Source organism: Paramormyrops kingsleyae, chromosome 11, assembly GCF_048594095.1.
Source record: "Paramormyrops kingsleyae isolate MSU_618 chromosome 11, PKINGS_0.4, whole genome shotgun sequence".
Lineage (NCBI taxonomy): Eukaryota > Metazoa > Chordata > Actinopteri > Osteoglossiformes > Mormyridae > Paramormyrops > Paramormyrops kingsleyae.
The window spans coordinates 3,068,537-3,086,925 of NC_132807.1; the positions used below are offsets into that span (position 1 = coordinate 3,068,537).

Here is an 18,389-nt window from a genome sequence, read left to right on the forward strand (position 1 = left end):
TCGAGTTTGTGGTCGTGTCATCGGACTTGCGGCCGCATATATTGGACACTCGGGTGAGGAGAGGGGCGGAGCTGTCAACCGCTCACCACCTGGTGGTGGGTTGGCTCCGCTGGTGGGGGGAGGAAGCCGGTCAGACCTGGAAGACCCAAGCGTATAGTGAGGGTCTGCTGGGAACGCCTGGTGGAATCCCCTGTCAGGAGGAGCTTCAACTCCTACCTCCGGCAGAACTTCGCCCATGTCCCAGGGGAGGCGGGGGACATTGAGTCCGAATGGGCCATGTTCCGCGCCTCCATTGTGGAGGTGGCTGACCGGAGCTGTGGCCGTAAGGTGGTCGGTGCTTGTTGCGGTGGCAATCCCCGAACCTGCTGGTGGACACCGGCGGTGAGGGATGCCGTCAAGCTGAAGAAGGAGTCCTATCGGGCTTTTTTAGCCTGTGAGACTCCGGAGGCAGCTGATGAGTACCGGCGGGCCAAGCGGAATGCGGCTTTGGCGGTCGTTGAGGCAAAAACTCGGGTATGGGAGGAGTTTGGCGAGCCCATGGAGAACGACTTCCGGACGGCTTTGAGGAGATTCTGGTCCACCATCCGGCGTCTCAGGGCGGGAAAGCAGTGCAGCATCAACACTGTTTATGGTGGGGATGGTGCGCTACTGACCTCAGCTCGGGATATTGTTGGTCGGTGGAAGGAGTACTTCGAAGACCTCCTCAATCTCACCGACACGCCTTCAAACGAGGAAGCAGAGTCTGGGGACTTGGGGGTGGACTCACCTATCTCTGGGGCAGAGGTCGCTGAGGTGGTTAAAAAGCTCCTCGGTGGCCGGGCCCCGGGGGTGGATGAGATCCGCCCGGAGTTCCTCAAGGCTCTGGATGTTGCAGGGCTGTCTTGGTTGACACGCATCTGCGGCATCGCGTGGACATCGGGGGTGGTGCTTCTGGTGGTGGTCCCCCTCTTCAAGAAGGGGGACTGGAGAGTGTGTTCCAACTATAGGGGGATCACACTCCTCAGCCTCCCTGGTAAGGTCTATTCGGGGGTGCTGGAGAGGAGGGTCCATCGGATAGTCAAACCTCAGATTCAGGAGGTTTTCACCCTGGCCGTGAAACAACGGACCAGCTCTATACTCTCAGCAGGGTCCTGGAGGGTGCGTGGGAGTTTTCCCAACCAGTCTACATGTGTTTTGCGGACTTGGAGAAGGCATTTGACCGCGTCCCTCGGGGAGCCCTGTGGGGAGTGCTCCGGGAGTATGGGGTACCGGGCTGCCTTATAAGGGCTGTTCGGTCCCTGTACAACCGGTGCCAGAGTTTGGTCCGCATTGCCGGCAGTAAGTCGGACTCGTTCCTGGTGAGTGTTGGTCTCCGCCAGGGCTGCCCTTTGTCACCGATTCTGTTCATAACTTTTATGGACAGAATGTCTAGGCACAGCCAGGGCGTTGAGGGTGTCCGGTTTGGTGACCTCAGGATTAGGTCTCTGCTTTTTGCAGATGATGTGGTTCTGTTGGCCTCATCAGACCGTGACCTTCGGCTCTCACTGGAGCAGTTCGCAGCCGAGTGTGAAGCGGCTGGGATGAAAATCAGCACCTCCAAATCCGAGGCCATGGTCCTCAGTCCGAAAAAGGGTGGAGTGCTCTCTCCGGGTCAGGGGGGAGGTCCTTCCCCAAGTGGAGGAGTTTAAGTATTGTTCACGAGTGAGGGAAGGATGGTGCGGGAGATCGACAGGCGGATCGGTGCAATGACAGCAGTGATGCGGGCGCTGCATCGGTCTGTCGTGGTGAAGAAGGAGCTGAGCCAAAAGGCAAAGCTCTCGATTTACCAGTTGATCTATGTTCCTACCCTCACCTATGGTCATGAACTATGGGTAGTGACCGAAAGAACGAGATCGCGAGTACAAGCAGCCGAAATGAGTTTTCTCCGCAGGGTGGCTGGGCTCTCCCTTAGAGATAGTGTGAGGAGCTCGGTCATTCGGGAGAGACTCGGAGTAGAGCCGCTGCTCCTCCGCATTGAGAGGAGCCAGATGAGGTGGCTCGGGCATCTGGTCAGGATGCCTCCTGGACACCTCCCTGGTGAGGTGTTCCGGGCATGTCCCACTGGGAGAAGGCCCCGGGGAAGACCCAGGACATGCTGGAGGGACTATGTCTCTCGGCTGGCCTGGGAACGCCTCGGGATTCCTCCAGAGGAGCTGGATGAAGTGGCCGGGGAGAGGGAAGTCTGGGTTTCCCTGCTGAGACTGCTGCCCCCGCGACCCAATGTCGGATCCAGCAGAAGATAATGGATGGATGGATGGATGGATGAAATATATATTTCGACCACCTCCTCCAGTTGTTTTAAGGCTTCTTTTGAGAAGTGTTACTTCCTTTTCCTATTGCTGCTCACCTTTTTTTTTTTTTTTACAAGGAAGCAACATCACATTTTGAGCCCATTTTTATATTTTCACCAAATAGGTCAAATTTATTTTGGTCTTAATCTTGGTTGCTTTGGTGTGTTTAATTGATTTTCTAATTAGTTTATATTTTTATTTACATTTGCATATGTCTGGTATGTCAATAATATAATATATTTCACTATTGAAATACATGGGATTGATATTCCTGTTATCAATAGTCTGTGCTTTTGTCACGCGGAGGCGGGGGAGGAGCCAACAAAGTTCTACTTAAAGTTGTTTGTTGAGTCCGGAATAACGAAGGGTTTCTAGAAACACACATAGACCTCACTCATTCTTTACTTAATGTTGTTTGTTATCTTGTCTGTTATTCGATTGATCGCTTTCTGGAAAGTCACCCCAGACCTCCTTTTTCAGTTGTTCAAAAAGTCCATATATTTTGTTCTCATGCAGTAGCAAGCAGATGGACTCCTGTGAGAACGCAGTACGCCCAGCTTCAGCTTTCTGATGTACGGTTAAAATCGGTCTCATAAAATGGCTTGTTTCCTTCCTATTTACTACATTAATCACAACAAAAATGGTAATTTGCCCAGTCTTGTGATGAAACAGGTCTGTCATTGGGATGGGCCAGGCTTTCAGACTGCACCTATTAAACTGGGCCTGATACCTAGACTATTCTTAACAATAAAAGGGCTCATTGAGTTTTCAGGTGTTTAATACATATACTTAATTACATTAATCTTGAAATTGCAAGGTCACATATGAATTAATACTGTAGCCTCATACCTTCAGACTGGGGGTTTGACTCCTACCCTAGACTTTGCTCTTTGGAGTGTCCTTGTTTACTTGAAGTTTGCAATGGTCTCTTCCCACAACTCAAAAACATTTGGTTAAGTAGGTGTCTAATAACTGCCCATAGAGCGTGTGTCCATCTCACCTAGAGAACAGACAGATTCTTCAGCCACCATATGTAGTATGAGGTGAAGATGTCACTCATGTCACGGATGAGACCTCTTTACATCAGGCTAACAGGTGAGGTAGGCAGCATCTTTGCCATCCCTGTCACACACAGACTCTCTCCTCCGGCTTCATCATCTGGAGCTTTGTTAGTGACAGAAATAGTACTCCTGTTACATTTTTTTTGCGGATAGTGATCGTAATCCTTGCGGCCAGGGCATATCAGCCTGGATGATAGGAAGGGGTCCCATGTCACAGGTACCGTCCACACCTGGGCTCAAAGAGCAGCAGTGCGCCGGCTGCTTTAGTAACTCTGTGAAGAAGCAGAACTTTTTCTGCACTATTTTAATAAATTATTATTTGCAGAACTGAACTTCTGGAAGGATGCCTGTCAGTTTGGTATGAAATCATAATTTCCATTGGGTCTATCACCACCCAGGGGCTAGGCCTGTGTACCAGTAATAAGATGGTTGCCGGTTCAAACCCAGCCTCAGCACATCTGCGGGTCCTTGAGCAAGGCACTTAACCCCCAGCTCCCTGGGCACCACTACAGGTGGGGTGGCTGCCCTTTGTGGACAACTTACTCCACAAAGAGCAAGTTGAGGGAGGCGTAAAAAGAGAATTTCCCCATGGGGATAAATAATTTTTAGTGTACAAAATTTTAGTGCATTTTGTGTACTGGTTAAGGATTTGGGTCTTTAGCTGAAATACTTCTCATTCAAGGTGCATAGTGGGCATTGCTTTTGCACCATATATGGTACTGATTTTCAGTTCCTCAATGAAAAATTCAGCCGTATTTCATCTGTAAAACACTTGGGAAATATAAGAAATAATGTATAGATAGAAACAGCTGTAACTGCTGGGAATGAAAGGTAGCTTATTTCTTACATTACTGCATTAACCTGATTAACCCTAACAAGGGCATTAGTGACAAGGAGTGGTAAGCAGTTTTTGTCACATCTTGAAATTAAAAACAGAGTTTACCACCACTCAAACCATACCTTCTCCCTGCTGGTCACAAATAGTCACTACACCAGGGAACGGGGTCACAGTCACTTCACTAGGGTATGGGGGTCGCAGTCACTACACCAGGGTAAGGGGGGGGTCACAAAGCGACTTTTTGAATGGGACCGCAGAAACAACAAACCTGCCCCTCCCAACAAAGGCAGCTTTTATCAAACATGAGCATCACAGAGGTATGAAAAAGATAGATTTATTTTAATGACACAAAGAAAGTAAATTGTAGTGATGCACAGAGACTGAATATAGCTTGAACAGACCTATATGTTGAGGAGGGATCTGTCAGCCTTCTGCTCTGCAAGGACAGGACAAAAAAAAAAAAAAAGCTGTATATTTAAAAGAACGATCAGCCTACAAACACAAAATTATCCACAGCTTTACAACATCTTTTCTTAAAATTCCTTACAAAAATGATAATTACAATAATATTATTAACAGAATGGCATTAATGGTCCCAGTGGCAGGTGGACGCTTAAAGGCGGAAACCACAGCTGCAGTGTCAGGACACGTTTTGTCTAAGCCAGCGGATCTGTCCACAGAGCAAAATCTGTACCGTTGTTTCCCTTGATGGAAATCAAGAAAACAGTAGGAACAAAAATTAAACAAGACTGATACAAGCTGCTATTTCACCTTGAATGGAACTGAAATCATGTAAATTAGACCAACTTAGAAAACTAAGACCAGCCCTCTGATGCTTCAAATATCCCACAGCTTTAAAAACACCCCCCTCCTTCCCGCTAATCCACCAGTGACGTGCGAGTCCCCTTTACGTTCGCACAGAAGCGCCTCGGGCTGTTTTGCAGAGGAATTAATGCCCAGCCTCCCCGTCATAGCTTATCAATGCTAGCTAACACACAACTAACTGAAGCTTGGAAAAAGTCCAAATATTATTGAGAATTACAGTTGGTGCAAATGTGTAGTTTCTAGAAAGAGCACACAATCTGGGTCATATTCAAGGGAATCAGAGTTTCTGCAATGAAGATCTGCTGATCTGCAGGCTCTCCACATGGGTGTCTCCTATTTCCTGGGCCCACCAATATCCCTTCAAGGTGACAAAGATCTGTGCCTCAGTGCAGGGCCTGCAACAATAACTACCCATGCAACTCACATGTGGGCCCAACACATAGCTGCTAAGCACTACCATGGGTAAGTTCAAGAGGAAAGTTCTCCCAAAGAACAGAACTCCCAGGTGTCCTTGAAGAGGTGCTCTGCATGTATGCTACTCAGCACATGGAGATGGTCACATTGATGCCCAAATTACCGTTCTCGGCAAACAGCTGAGCAATAGACGTGTCAAACACCAGGCAGTCGCTGTTCATGATAGCCGTAGCGATGCCCTCATGGATGGAGCGGGGCGTGGCCTCCCAGGTGAGTCGGCGGCGGTGTCCGTTGAGCTCCAGGCGGTAAGCAAAGTTCTCGGCCTGTTTGCGTGTTCCAATGAGCTGCACGATGGCAAAGAACTGCTGGTGGCCGTCGTACTTCTCCTGTTTCTCCAGCACCAGCATGAAGTGGAAGCCGAAGCAGGACTGCATCATGACCCAGTCCACGGCGCCCGGTAGGTTGATGTCCGTGGCCAGGAAGACGATGTCCTCGCCCTGCAGCGTGGTGATGGACTTGTGCTGGTGCATCAGGTGGGGCATGACGGCGTCCAGTGAGCCCTGCCACTTACAGGATGCTCCAGGGCAGGGGCAGGAATAGGGCCGGAACTCACACAGCTCCTCATGCTCCGGCTTCTCTGTGTGTGGCAGCGTGACCTCACAACCGGAGGAGGCGTACTTGCAGGGGAACAGCACAGAATTGGCCACCTTCTCCATGGCCAAGTTGCGGATGGACCCCAGAGGTCCACGGCAGGTGGGGCAGCACGTAAGCTTGGGCCGGCAATTGCTGCAGACCAGGTGGCCGCTCTGGCACTGCAGGATGGGCGGCAACACGTAGTCGAAGCAGACGGGGCACTCGAACAGGCTGGCCAGGTCGCTGTTGGAGGCAGTGGTGCCCGGCAGCGCTGGCACTCGCTGGGAGGGAGTGCACTTTGATGTTCCGGCGGGCAGCGCTGTGGCGGTCTGGCGACTCATTTCTGCATCACGGGAGGATCAAGTGATCAGAGGGGGGTAGGGGGGGTGACCGACAGACAGACCGACAGACAGACCGAGATATTTTATTTATCCAGAAGGAAATTTAGGACGAGGAAATGCCTGTATATTTAAAAGAGAGTAAATTACAGGAACGTGTACATTACTAGCTCTACACATTTAGGACTAGAAAAATGGAGATTATAAAGGCAAGACAGACAGATGTACAGTACTATGCAGAAGTCTTTGGCAACTAAAGAAAATGATGTTTAAATGATCTTCATGTTGGGCTAAAACCATACTATTATGCCTGTTATAGTGTGTCAGCTTAGCCATTTCAAAACTTCTGCTAAAAATCACGCCAGCATTTGCGGCAACCATCCAATACACACGTATTTTTTTACTTGACTTTTTAATTAATTAAATTAGTTAAGTGAGCTGGTGGCGAAATTTAAATACATGGAATGGCAGTGTTCATCTAGCCATCAAACTAGATATCCGCAATTTTTTGGAGAACAGAAGAATTTCTTACTAGTTTTTATTGTGTTATTCTAGTTCTTGTTATTTGTATATGTTCTAATGTTAAATTGTGTTTTTTGTTCAAAGCAAAAGTACACTTACTACACAGATAAATAGCTTTAAACATTTATTTTGATTGCTAAAGACCTTTGCAGAGTGCTGTACATCAGTGCAGTTCCATGGTTTAGCAAACATCAGCCTCAATACAAGAATCAGCAGGCCTCCCTGACAAGGCCCCTCCCATGGGCTTACACACTGAAAACAGGGGGTGCATCACAGTCACGTCCCTCCCCCACACGCTTTGAGACTAAATTTGGCTTTTCCAGAAGGTGGCACACTGAACCATTTACTGCAGTCTCCGTATTACTAACTTTGTCTGTACCTGCATGAACCTCCATCTCAAACAAAGCAATAATCGAAATGACAGTAAAAAGACAAGTCGCTTGCCTTCGTCCATATGATTTCCAGTTATGTTGATCTCCTTTGGAAAATTTGGGGAGGTGTTTCTGAAATGCAAAGCAGAACAGACATAGCTGACATGCTGCTCAAGGTATGGATGTAGACACAGATGGGAGGAGACAAGCATATAAACAGACAGCTGTAGATATACACACATATAGACAGACATGTAGAAACCCAAGATGACCCTTGAACTTTACTTTTAAAACTGTTCAAATGTGGGTTGTAAAAGTATAATACTCGTACATGGAAGTTGGTGGATAGATCCTAAAAAATATGTGTATGTACAATACTGTATAGGGGAGTACAACCCTAAGTCATTAGAAATGTGTAGAGAACAATGTATGAGAGTAGAAGTTGAGCGAATGTGAATGCAGTCAAGAAACATAATAGAGGAACCGTGGACTTGACATTCCCATTTTTGGTTATTTTTGGCCAAGAACAATTAAATGGGAACATTTTTGGAGATTGTTGAAAAATCGCAGAAACTCAAACAGTGCACATAAGCCAAAAACAATACAGATCACAAAAAAATGATACAATATATAAATACTGATACTAATACTCGTTAGTGTAAATGCATACTGTATCTTGCATACTGTATCTTTGCTTGGGTATGCCGTGCATCTTCGTATCTTTGTATCATAGTATCTTCTGTTTCTTGCAGCAACGTTTTAGCTTCTCAGTGCTGGAAATTTTGATTTTTAATAATGAGTCCAAAATGTAGTGTTCCCAATGCATAGAGTGGTGCCTTTGTACATACAGGGCCATAGCTTAGATCAGTGTTTCTCAACCCAGTCCTCAGCGAACCCCAGCCAGTCCACGTTTTTGCTCCCTCCCAGCTCCCAGCGCACCTGTACCAGCTATTCGGTGTTCCTGATTGGCTGGGAGGGAGCAAAAACGTGGACTGGCTGGGGTTCGCTGAGGACTGGGTTGAGAAACACTGGCTTAGATGGTCTGTTGATTATACAAAAAGGTCCAGATAAGAAAAGACAAGGCAAAGTGTATAGTGCAGTACTGTCTGTTTAGAAATTGGTAATAGACTTTTTATCTTTGTTCAGGCTAGCAGACTATTATGGGTTGACGTTAGGGGCGCCCAAATGTTATACATGAATTTTCACATTCATGGGAATCCTCAAAACGTAACCCTCACTATTATGAAGAAGCTACTTGGTATCCAATGTAACGTTTTCCACCACTGGTCCCCTGGCCCTTGGGATATTTTTCCATAAAACTTATTAATTTAATATTCATGTATATATCTTGTATAATGATTCATCTAAACAATAAAGAACCAAACCATTTTCTTCTTAGGTCGGGGTAGGCAACTCTGATGCTGGACTGCCGGCGTCCAGCAGGTTTTCCATCCTACCTGGTCTCTAATGAACCATATCTGAGGGACCTATGCCAACCCCTGAAAAACAACCTCATACCATTATCCCTCCTCCACCAACTTTACAGCTGGCACAATGCAGTCAGGAAGGTAATGTTCTCTTGGCATCCACCAAACCCAGACTCGTCGATCAGACTGCCAAACAGAAAATTTGTCACTCCACAGAAAATGTTTCCACTGCACCAGAGTCCAGTGGTGGCGTGCTTTACATCATTCTATCCAATGCTTGGCATTGCACTTGGTGATGTGAGGTTTGAATGCAGCTGCTTAACCATGGAAGCCAATTCCATGAAACTCCTGGCACACAGTTTTTGTGCTGGGGTTAATGCCAGAGGAAGTTTGAAACTCTGCAGTTACTGAGTCAACAGAGCATAGGCAATTTTTATAGCACTCAGCATTCAGCAACCCCACTCTGTTGCTTTACATGCTCTGCACTTCATGTCGTAGTTTCTGTTGTTCCTAAATGCTTCCACTTTGCAATGATACAGTTGACTGTGAAGTACCCAGAAGGAAGAAAATTCACAAACTGACTTATTGCAAAGGTGGCACCCTATGACAGTACCACGCTTGAATTCACTGAATGACCCATTCTTTCACAAATGTTTGTAAACCTGACTTTACAAACCTTCAGCAATGGGTCTGAATGAAAGCCCTGAATTCAATGACAGAGGTGTGTCCCAATACTTTTATCTATATAGTGTATATTTGTTCATAATTTGAACTTGAGGAGTAACTGAGTTACTAATAGGCCGATGCACATTTTTTCAGTTCCAATCTGATTCCGATACACAGCTGACGATACCGATACAAGAGCACTTTTTACTTTGTTATACTTTATATATTAATTTTAAGCTAGTAAATACAGATGGAAAAAATGTAGGACAAAAAATATTTAATTAGGCTACTACAAACACACCTAACGTACTGTTCCACCTCATTTGTACGTCTTGTTTTAAGCGTTTTTGAGGCATTTGCGGTTCAATATGAATATCTTCAAAACAAGTACTGTATACACAAGTGGCGAATGCTTAAAATTTGAACACAATTTTTCTCCCATTGGTGTCAGCTCAGTTACATTTAGTTGCGATGGAACAAGCTGCAGTGAGTTTGCAAGACAGTCCAGGTTAGCGACTCCCAAATCATCCATTGCTTTTTTCGTCTCACAGTTGCGTGCGCTTTGTCAAGTGGGATTGTCCATTAAATGCTATTCCTGCTACTGGTTTCAGGTTACTAAAGGAATCAACTCATTATAACACATTCAAACTAATGATTACCTTCATCTGGTTATTCTGTAAATGTAAACACACCACACAGGTAAACAGCAATTTCACATGGCAAAGGAGATTTGAAATAAATGGCTACCATCGCCAGGGCAATGCAATATATTCACAATGCAGCAGTAATTCTGAGTACCAAACATGTCCGCGACAGCTCAAATTGCTCCCAGCTTCTGCAATTTGAACGAGAGGCTTGGATATTGGATAACATATGTCATTATGGATAATAACAAAAGCAGGAAGGGCCATAAAGCACTAATGAATATGGGGAGTATGGTCTTGTAAGTACTTGTATATTTTTGTATTCGCAACGGACACTAAACATTAAAGTCTCATAAATTAGCTAGCCAGTGTAGCTATGCTTAAGGCAGATGGTTACTGTAGCATAGCTTGGCTACGTAATGAGGTTTGGTCGCTAGCTGACTGGCCGATGTGATGTGACATGGTCACATTTTGTGCCTAACATCATTCATGAGAAATAAGTTACTCAGCTAGCTAATAAGTTATCTTCAACATGCTACACTGTGACTAGCAGCCAATCAACTTGACCGACATACTTTTTTTACTGACCCTGGGCCATGGCTTATGTAGAACCCTGATTACAGTACATCCTGCAACCCTGACCAGAAGTGATTAGTAAACTGAAAAGTGTCTCCAATAAAAAGTGCGACGAATACGAAGAATAATTAAAACACAAAGTACAAAGAGAGACTTTTGAATGATGATTTCTGAGCCTGAAAACTGCCAACCTGGCCACTCCCTTTTATAGGCCAATGCAACACTCTATCCATATTTGAACCTGATGTCTATGCTCAATTCTGCTACTTTCCAATGAGAGAACCCATGTCTCATTGTGACCCACTGTCACAGTCTGCTCATAGATAAAGGCTGCACAGTGCAGTAAACACAGTTAACGCTGGTGTGTAGACAAGCATGCCCACATGCACTCAGACAAATACAATCAATCACTCATACACTTATTTGCTCATACCCATCCACTAATGCAACCACCAATTCGGACACACACCATAATTACATGGAAAACAGAAATGACAAGAAATCAACCAGTTGTAAGAGCTACAGTCTACAGGAGTGTTCCTCATTGTTAGATATAACAGTAAAACATGCCCTGCCCTTACTATAGGGTAAATCAGAACCCCAGCTACTTGCTAAACCTTGCATTTTTAAAATTATTGTCATTCGGCTTTAGTTTCTTTTTCATGTATTGAAAGCATGAAAGTGCCATTTTAGGATATGAACAGCCCAGAAATTAAAATGAATCTTAAGACATCATGTAACTAAATTTAGCTGCTTATTATTTGCATTAATTAATCTTGTAAAAAAAACAATATATGTTTATAGTGTAAGAAATTTTGATCATTTTGCACTCACTCATAAAAGTCTTGTAACTATACCAACTAGCTCTTAACAACTGTAGTAAAATGATCTTTACATTAATAGGTAAAAAAAACAACACAGATGCGAGTCACTAAAACCTACTTACCCTACAGGTACATAAATAAAAGTCTTGGAGTGTGTGGAAAATGAGGTTGTGATATTACAGCTTATATCTATCAATGGTGAAACCTTTTTAATGGAAGCATCATACATTTTATCTACACTTCTGGAACACAAAAAGATACTGTTATGACATAAAATGAGAAACTCAGTGTTAATATAGACCGTAACAAAGAGAGACAAGTCCAATATATACTGTATTATCCCCATATTTGTCGGTCATCAAGGCACAATTACTCACCCTTACCCTAACCCAGACAAATGTGAGTACTGCACAGGAATAAACTAGGGATGCACCGATACCGATACCGGTATCTGGTATCGGCCTCGATACCACATTTTCTAAAGTACTCGTACTCGTTAAAAGTCCCCCGATACCGGGGACCGATACCACGGTCTAAGAAATGTCAACGTTTGAGCGGCGTGTAAGGGGTTAATCACAGGTGCCGAGTGCTTGTTAGTTAATTCAAATTTTGTGCACTAAATAGCAAAGTTGTTTATTAATGCCCCTTGTGTTGTCCAAAGTGGCAGAGTTTACCAGAGGTGGACATTTCAGGTCCAGAAAGTAAAAATCCAAACCAGGATTTCATTTCAACCAACCAGTTGAGCATAAAGAGTCACAGTCACAGAGTACTCAACTGGTTGGTTGACATGAAACCCTGGTTTGGATTTTTACTTTCTGGACCTGAAATGTCAAGTTTACAACAAACTGAAAAAAATACTTGAGTTGCACTGCCACTGTTTAAATTTTTTTTATAATTATTTATTCTGTAATATGTTGCATACAACATGCTTTTCATTTTAAATAAATGTTCTTAATTCCAAACTAGTCCCTTGTTTTTTTTTGTTAAATTATATGACTAAAGCTGTTACCTGAAAATTTAAACCATGTTTTTATTAAGTACTCGGTATCGGTATCGGCGAGTACTGAAATGCAAGTACTCATACTCGTACTCATTTTCCAAAAAAGTGGTATCGGTGCATCCCTAGAATAAACATGTTATTTTGAATACCGTTGAACTAGGCAAGCAGTTTAAACACATTTGCCTAGGCAGAGAAGTTACATTCAGCTTTTATTCACAAGTGATTCAGCAAATCATTGTTAAAATGGACCTTAAGGTTGTACTAGGGCTGCAACAACTAATCGATTTAATCGATTAAAATCGATTATTAAAATAGTTGCCAACTAATTTAATAATCGATTAGTTGGGTCTACGTTATTATACACATAAGTACAGTGGCAACCTCCTAATTTGGGAGCAGTAAGCTAACCAAAGCCGCGGTGGCAGTAAAGTACCATTAAGCTGGATGCCGACCGCCATAAAAGAAAAAAGTAAATGCACATAAACGCCATTTACGCACCTTTTAAATTTACAAAACAGCTTTTACTCACCTTTTTTAAGATCACTAATGTTAATGGTATAGTTACCCACCGTTTTTACTGCTGTGCATATAGTTTACCCACCTTAAATTTCTTGTTACCACTACACCACTGCTTCATTTCTTCACGATAGAAATTTATAGTAATATCAAATGTTGTAGTACTCAAGACCAGTTTTTGAAGGTCTCGATCTTGTCTTTGAAGCAGCCGTATTTGTACTCGTTCTTGTCAAGGACTCGGGATTTTATTTCGAGACCATAACTCTGAGAATATTCTTATTAATGAGCCGTTTACTGTCGGATTGGATAACTAATAACTGCAACCAATGGCGTTATTGCCGGCCGCGTTACCCGCCCCGTCCCTTCACACACGCACATGTGTTTAAATGAACGCAGGGGAAGTCGTGGTTGTCAACACAATCAGCTATTATGGGGCTAGAAATGCGGCTACATACAGTATACCACAACGTGTTTACCCTACCATTCTATTAGGTGGGCGCCCCAAGTTAATTTTATTTAATTTCATTTTCTATATAGCTCCAGATCGCAACAGAAGTCATTTAAGGCTACCTTTCCGATAGAACAGGTTTATATCTTGTCCTTTTATTAAACAAACTAAATAGCCTTATATTATTTATCTTATTTACAGTTCATCACTGTAGTATGCTGAAACAACCGGACACGTTTTAAAACAAAATTTGCCGCCTGCCGTTCACGGGCACCAATCGTCTTATTTGCGTTGCTCAGTAATTTTTAGCGTAAGATGCGGAAAAGGCTTTTTCTTCGCAATAAATGTTTACTTTATTTGTCCGTAATAAATGCAGACATACTCGCTGGCGTGTTCTCTCCCCCTGTCATATATGTGTATCAACATTAAATAACATTAGACAATTATTTAATAATATTCTTAGTAGCAGCAGCGGTAGTCTGTGCTTTTACATTAAAAAACTGGAGTACTGAATACATTATCTAAAGCACCATGCTGGTTGCACTTTATAAAACAAGATTTTGTGTATTTCATTACGTTGATTCAGCTGCTACAAATTATTAATTTTTTTTGTATACTCTTAATGTAGCATACATTTGTTTTTTATGTGAGTTGCTGGAAACAACTTTTGTACAAAGACAGACTGGGTTATTAAAAATTGCTGGAAATCAAATTGTTTTTTTGCCCCCCCCCCCCCCCATCCGATTAATCGATTCATCGAAAAAGTAATCGACAGATTAATCGATTATCAAAATAATCGTTAGTTGCAGCCCTAGGTTGTACTGATAAGAACTTCACCCGAAGTATATACAAATGCGTTTCCTAAACAGCAAAATAATTATGTGTTAACAACACTTTCCCACCAGCAAAAGGTGTGTAGAGAGGCTCCTATGGTGTCTGTCTAAATTAGTTACTCCTTTCTCTTAAGTCCTTTTCCTTCTCTCTGTTGCTCAGTGTTATTAAACCACAAAATAGTGGAAAGTCAAAACCAGCCAGGCTCAAGCCTCAGTGAACTTCCCACAAAATGTTACAACCAGTGACACCAAAAACACAAGATATAGGAAAAGCTATAAAAATAATGTAAGGAGACAAATGCCTCAAATATCAGGTTAACCTGATGTAAATGGCATTCCCAACCTCAGTTAATGAAATGGTTTAAATTAATGTTTCTAAACGACGTTAGGATGTTACATTTATTTTGCAAGCCTCTCTGGAAAACCAGCAACTTTGTCCTCAGACATTTATCCTCAGTGATCATGCCATTATTAACAGTGTTACAAATGAACATCATCTAAACATTATATTCAATCTTTTTTTTCGGAAGACATGCATACAGAAACAATAAACATATACAGCTTTACGTCATTCTTAATCTGGCAGTATATATAGTGAAAACTGTTTTATGTTTGGCTGCATTTTCCCATACTCTAGAGTCTAGAGGAATTATGTTGTCCTTATGGCACAGCGGCCAAGCAACCTGAAAGCATATTATTATTTTCTGCAGAAATTATATATTTATTTCTACATGATTTGATACAGTGTTTTATAGCACTGTCCATGGTACTGAGATCGACTTCTTGACCCCGGCACATCGTTTCTCCTTGAGGCCCGCAGTTATATCAAATTGTATTAATCCAGAGTAATTTAGATATTCGACTGCTTTCATGGTTTAATAAAAATGACACCGTAGGAAGACTTTCTGTTAATTCAATGGCCAGTTATTAATTGCTAGACTGCGTTCACTTAACGGTTCGTACACAGAGGCAATAGAACTGATTGTCTATGAGACATAAGTCGTGGCTGCAGGGTGTAGCTGGTCCGTTTTCGTTAACAGGGAAAAAGAAAAAAGAAAAAACGAAAAACGGAGAAGCGAAATGTGTGACACCTCATCCGCTACGCTGGCAGCGAGTATATACACATAGAACAGTGAATCAGCTCCCGCTTGCTTTGGGTGCGGGGTAAAAACGGAGACCTGAGGTAAACATTGACAGCCACCGCTCAGCCGTCACTCGGAACAGCTTCCCTTCCCTCTGAGGAGCGCTAAGAGTTTTAGTTAATTGAGCAGCAGAAGTGGGTGGATAAGTGCCGGTATTGGGGTTGTTTGCAGATGGCTCATACGCCGGGTAGCCCGGTCGTTACCTCGGCAGACGGGTTGGGTGAAACACCAACCGGCCCATAAGGCAGAGAAACACCGTGGCTTCGCAAGTCACGAGGCGTAGCTAGGCCGCAGCCCGGCAGCTGCGCCAGAGGCTCCATTTTCAAGCTGCCAATCCCAAAAACAGGCCATACAGTGGTGTTTGACAACCATAATCAACTGCTCGCTAATCGCAGAGGGACCCACACGTCACGGTCCCCGTGCACCTAACGCCGCAACCTGCCTGCTCGGAGCCTCTCCGGTACGTGGATTATCACGAAACCTCCAATGGCAGTTTTGTTCATCTTTAACTAGTGTGCCGAGGTTGTTGCATTGACTGTCTAACTAAATAAGTAGTCGGCTAGTTACACGGACGCGTCCGTTGTTAGCGTGTTAGCATGTTAGCCTGCGAACACAAAGCCGAAAGGCTGCTCCTTTCCCATGACCGAAAATCGACGCGGAACAAACCCTGGTCCAGCCTCTTACCTCGAGTGGCCGGTTTTATTTTGTGTCCTTTGTTGGATATTTTGCACTGCATTCACTCCTGCTTCTGTCTTTTATCCGTTGATTTATCTGATGGGATTAAACTGAGGTTTTACTTCTGATTTGATTTTTTTTTCTTTTTTTCCTCCGTTTCTTTACCTACGATGTCAACACGGCATGCGCGGCCGCCGGACTCGGGGTCGCGCTCTGGCTCGCGCGGCCACTGAACTCGGGGTTGCGCTCTGGCTCGCGCACGGACCGCAGCCGAAGCTTTCTACAACTGGGGCGCGCGCTGTCAGAGAACGAGAACGCGGGGACCATATGATAGCAACGACCCGCGCGGTTCCGCTTTTAAAGGGGGGCATGCAGCAAGGGCAGAGCAGAGCTGATGTAAACTATGTAGACAAATTAATTCCAGAGGATGTTTTGTAATAGATAATTAGAGACGCCAAAAGTGAATATGCGGACTTTAAAATTAACCTACAATTTCCCATCTTTAATTCCAGGTTCTTATCTGTTCCCCAAATATGGCTCTTAAACAGACCTGTAAAATGTATCGTGGGGTCAGTCTTACTATTGCAGCACTTAAATTGAAGATGGAGTCCCCAAACGTTTTATTAATGCATATTAATCCATGCAGCACATTTAATGTCCATCTACTTGGCATGTTATTATACAAATCATACTCCAGGCATACTGTACAAGACCTCCATCTGTGCGCTTCTCTGAGTGAAGCACCTTCTGAGGGACATATCTTTCAGTTCATACACTCAGCCAAGCCTCTTGTGAGTTGAGAAGCACCAAAAGGAAATAAGGCATCACTTTAAAATGTCATTTTAACTTAAACTTTAATAATCATCCTCTTTTACAGAAAACAAATACATTTATGGGTATAGTGTATACATATGTTTTACACAGCATATGTTATATATTTACCACAATTAAATGTACTAAATCAGTGTTCTAATAGTTAAAACTGTAGTGAACTGTATATGTAAAACCTCCTTTTAAGTACAGTGGAACCTTGGAACTCGAACGCCTCTTAACTAAACCAACTCGGACGTCGAAAGAGTCTATTGATTTTTTTTCTACTTGATTTTGTGAAATCTTGGAACTCGATAATTTCTGCTAAAACTAATATTGGTCTAGATGCGTTCAACTCTACCAATTCGGATCTCGAAATGGGTCGGCAAACGGACCTACTTGGATACTGATGCCTATGAATCGTCTCACTCTCGACCGAATTCGTTGTGCGATAGCCGTTTTCCTATGCTCAGTGTGAATTTTTTTTTGCTTTTTGTGCATTTAGTGATACAGCAATCATGGCCCCTAAGAAAGTTTGCAGTGATAGCAGCAAACCAAAGAAGACTGCAGGAGACTAAATTATTAGATAGATAGGCAGTCATTTGGGGGGTCTGGAACGGATTAATTCATTTATATTATTTCTTATGGGGAAATTTGACTTGAACCTCGACAAAACCGCAACTTGATCAGCCTTCTGGAACGAATAAAGTTTGTGTGTCAAGGTACCACTGTACACAGACGTGTAATTTCTCTGTGTACTGTATTGTCAATTGCTTAGTGCGATAATTCATAGTTTGCTCTGTAGGTAACGGGTCCCCATGCGAGGGGGGTGTAATAAAACACTACAGTACAGTTATATAAGCTTGTTGTCTTGTCCCAGCAGCCCAGCTGGGGGGGACGGGGGGACGGCAAGGACTCTGTATCCCCATGGGCACTCTTTCCCACAGACGGCCACATTATTTGTCTGTTTAATTAGTGCTCATCATGGATTGGAATGTTGGCTCCCAAAATTTTAATTATGTGTAACAGATTAATTTTCCTCAGCTCTCCCAGGGGAGTTGTGAGCAATACATACTAACAGTGCCTTAGCTGGACAATTCTAAAGTGTTTATACTAATCTGTGAAGCCTCCTAGTGTGTTGTGGGTGCTGTATGCTTCATTTATTTAGTGGACAGTTTTAATCAATTGAGAAGGCAGGGAAATCATCTGGAAGCATCTGGAGGATACAGGCCTTGCTCAAGGGCCCAACTGTGAAAATACTCTGGGAGTTGAGCTGGTAACCTACTAATCTCAAGCACAGCATCTCAACCCACTGATGCACCCTCCCCCAAAGAGCATGTGCAAAACCATCAGCACTACATGCTAACCATCACCAAAACCTCACAGGGGATTATGCTTTCTACAGGTTAATGGTTCCCGTAGCTCAAAGACAAACAATAGCGCAACATGGCTGACGCTTATTTGTTTAGATGCAAAAGACTGAAAGATGGAAATGAGTTTGCTGGATAGAAGAGACA

General features: G+C 43.5%; 1 protein-coding gene across 1 annotated transcript; it reads right to left on the reverse strand.

The window, feature by feature from the left end:
• Window positions 1-4,526: 4,526 nt before the first annotated feature.
• On the reverse strand, window positions 4,527-16,357 carry LOC111848108 (E3 ubiquitin-protein ligase SIAH1A-like). Its single transcript, XM_023819864.2, has 3 exons — window positions 16,072-16,357; window positions 7,385-7,443; window positions 4,527-6,423 (listed from the first exon to the last, which is right to left on the reverse strand). The coding sequence occupies exons 2-3, from the start codon at window positions 7,392-7,394 to the stop codon at window positions 5,573-5,575; spliced, it is 861 nt and encodes a 286-aa protein (XP_023675632.1). The 5' UTR covers window positions 7,395-7,443; window positions 16,072-16,357; the 3' UTR covers window positions 4,527-5,572.
• Window positions 16,358-18,389: the final 2,032 nt, after the last annotated feature.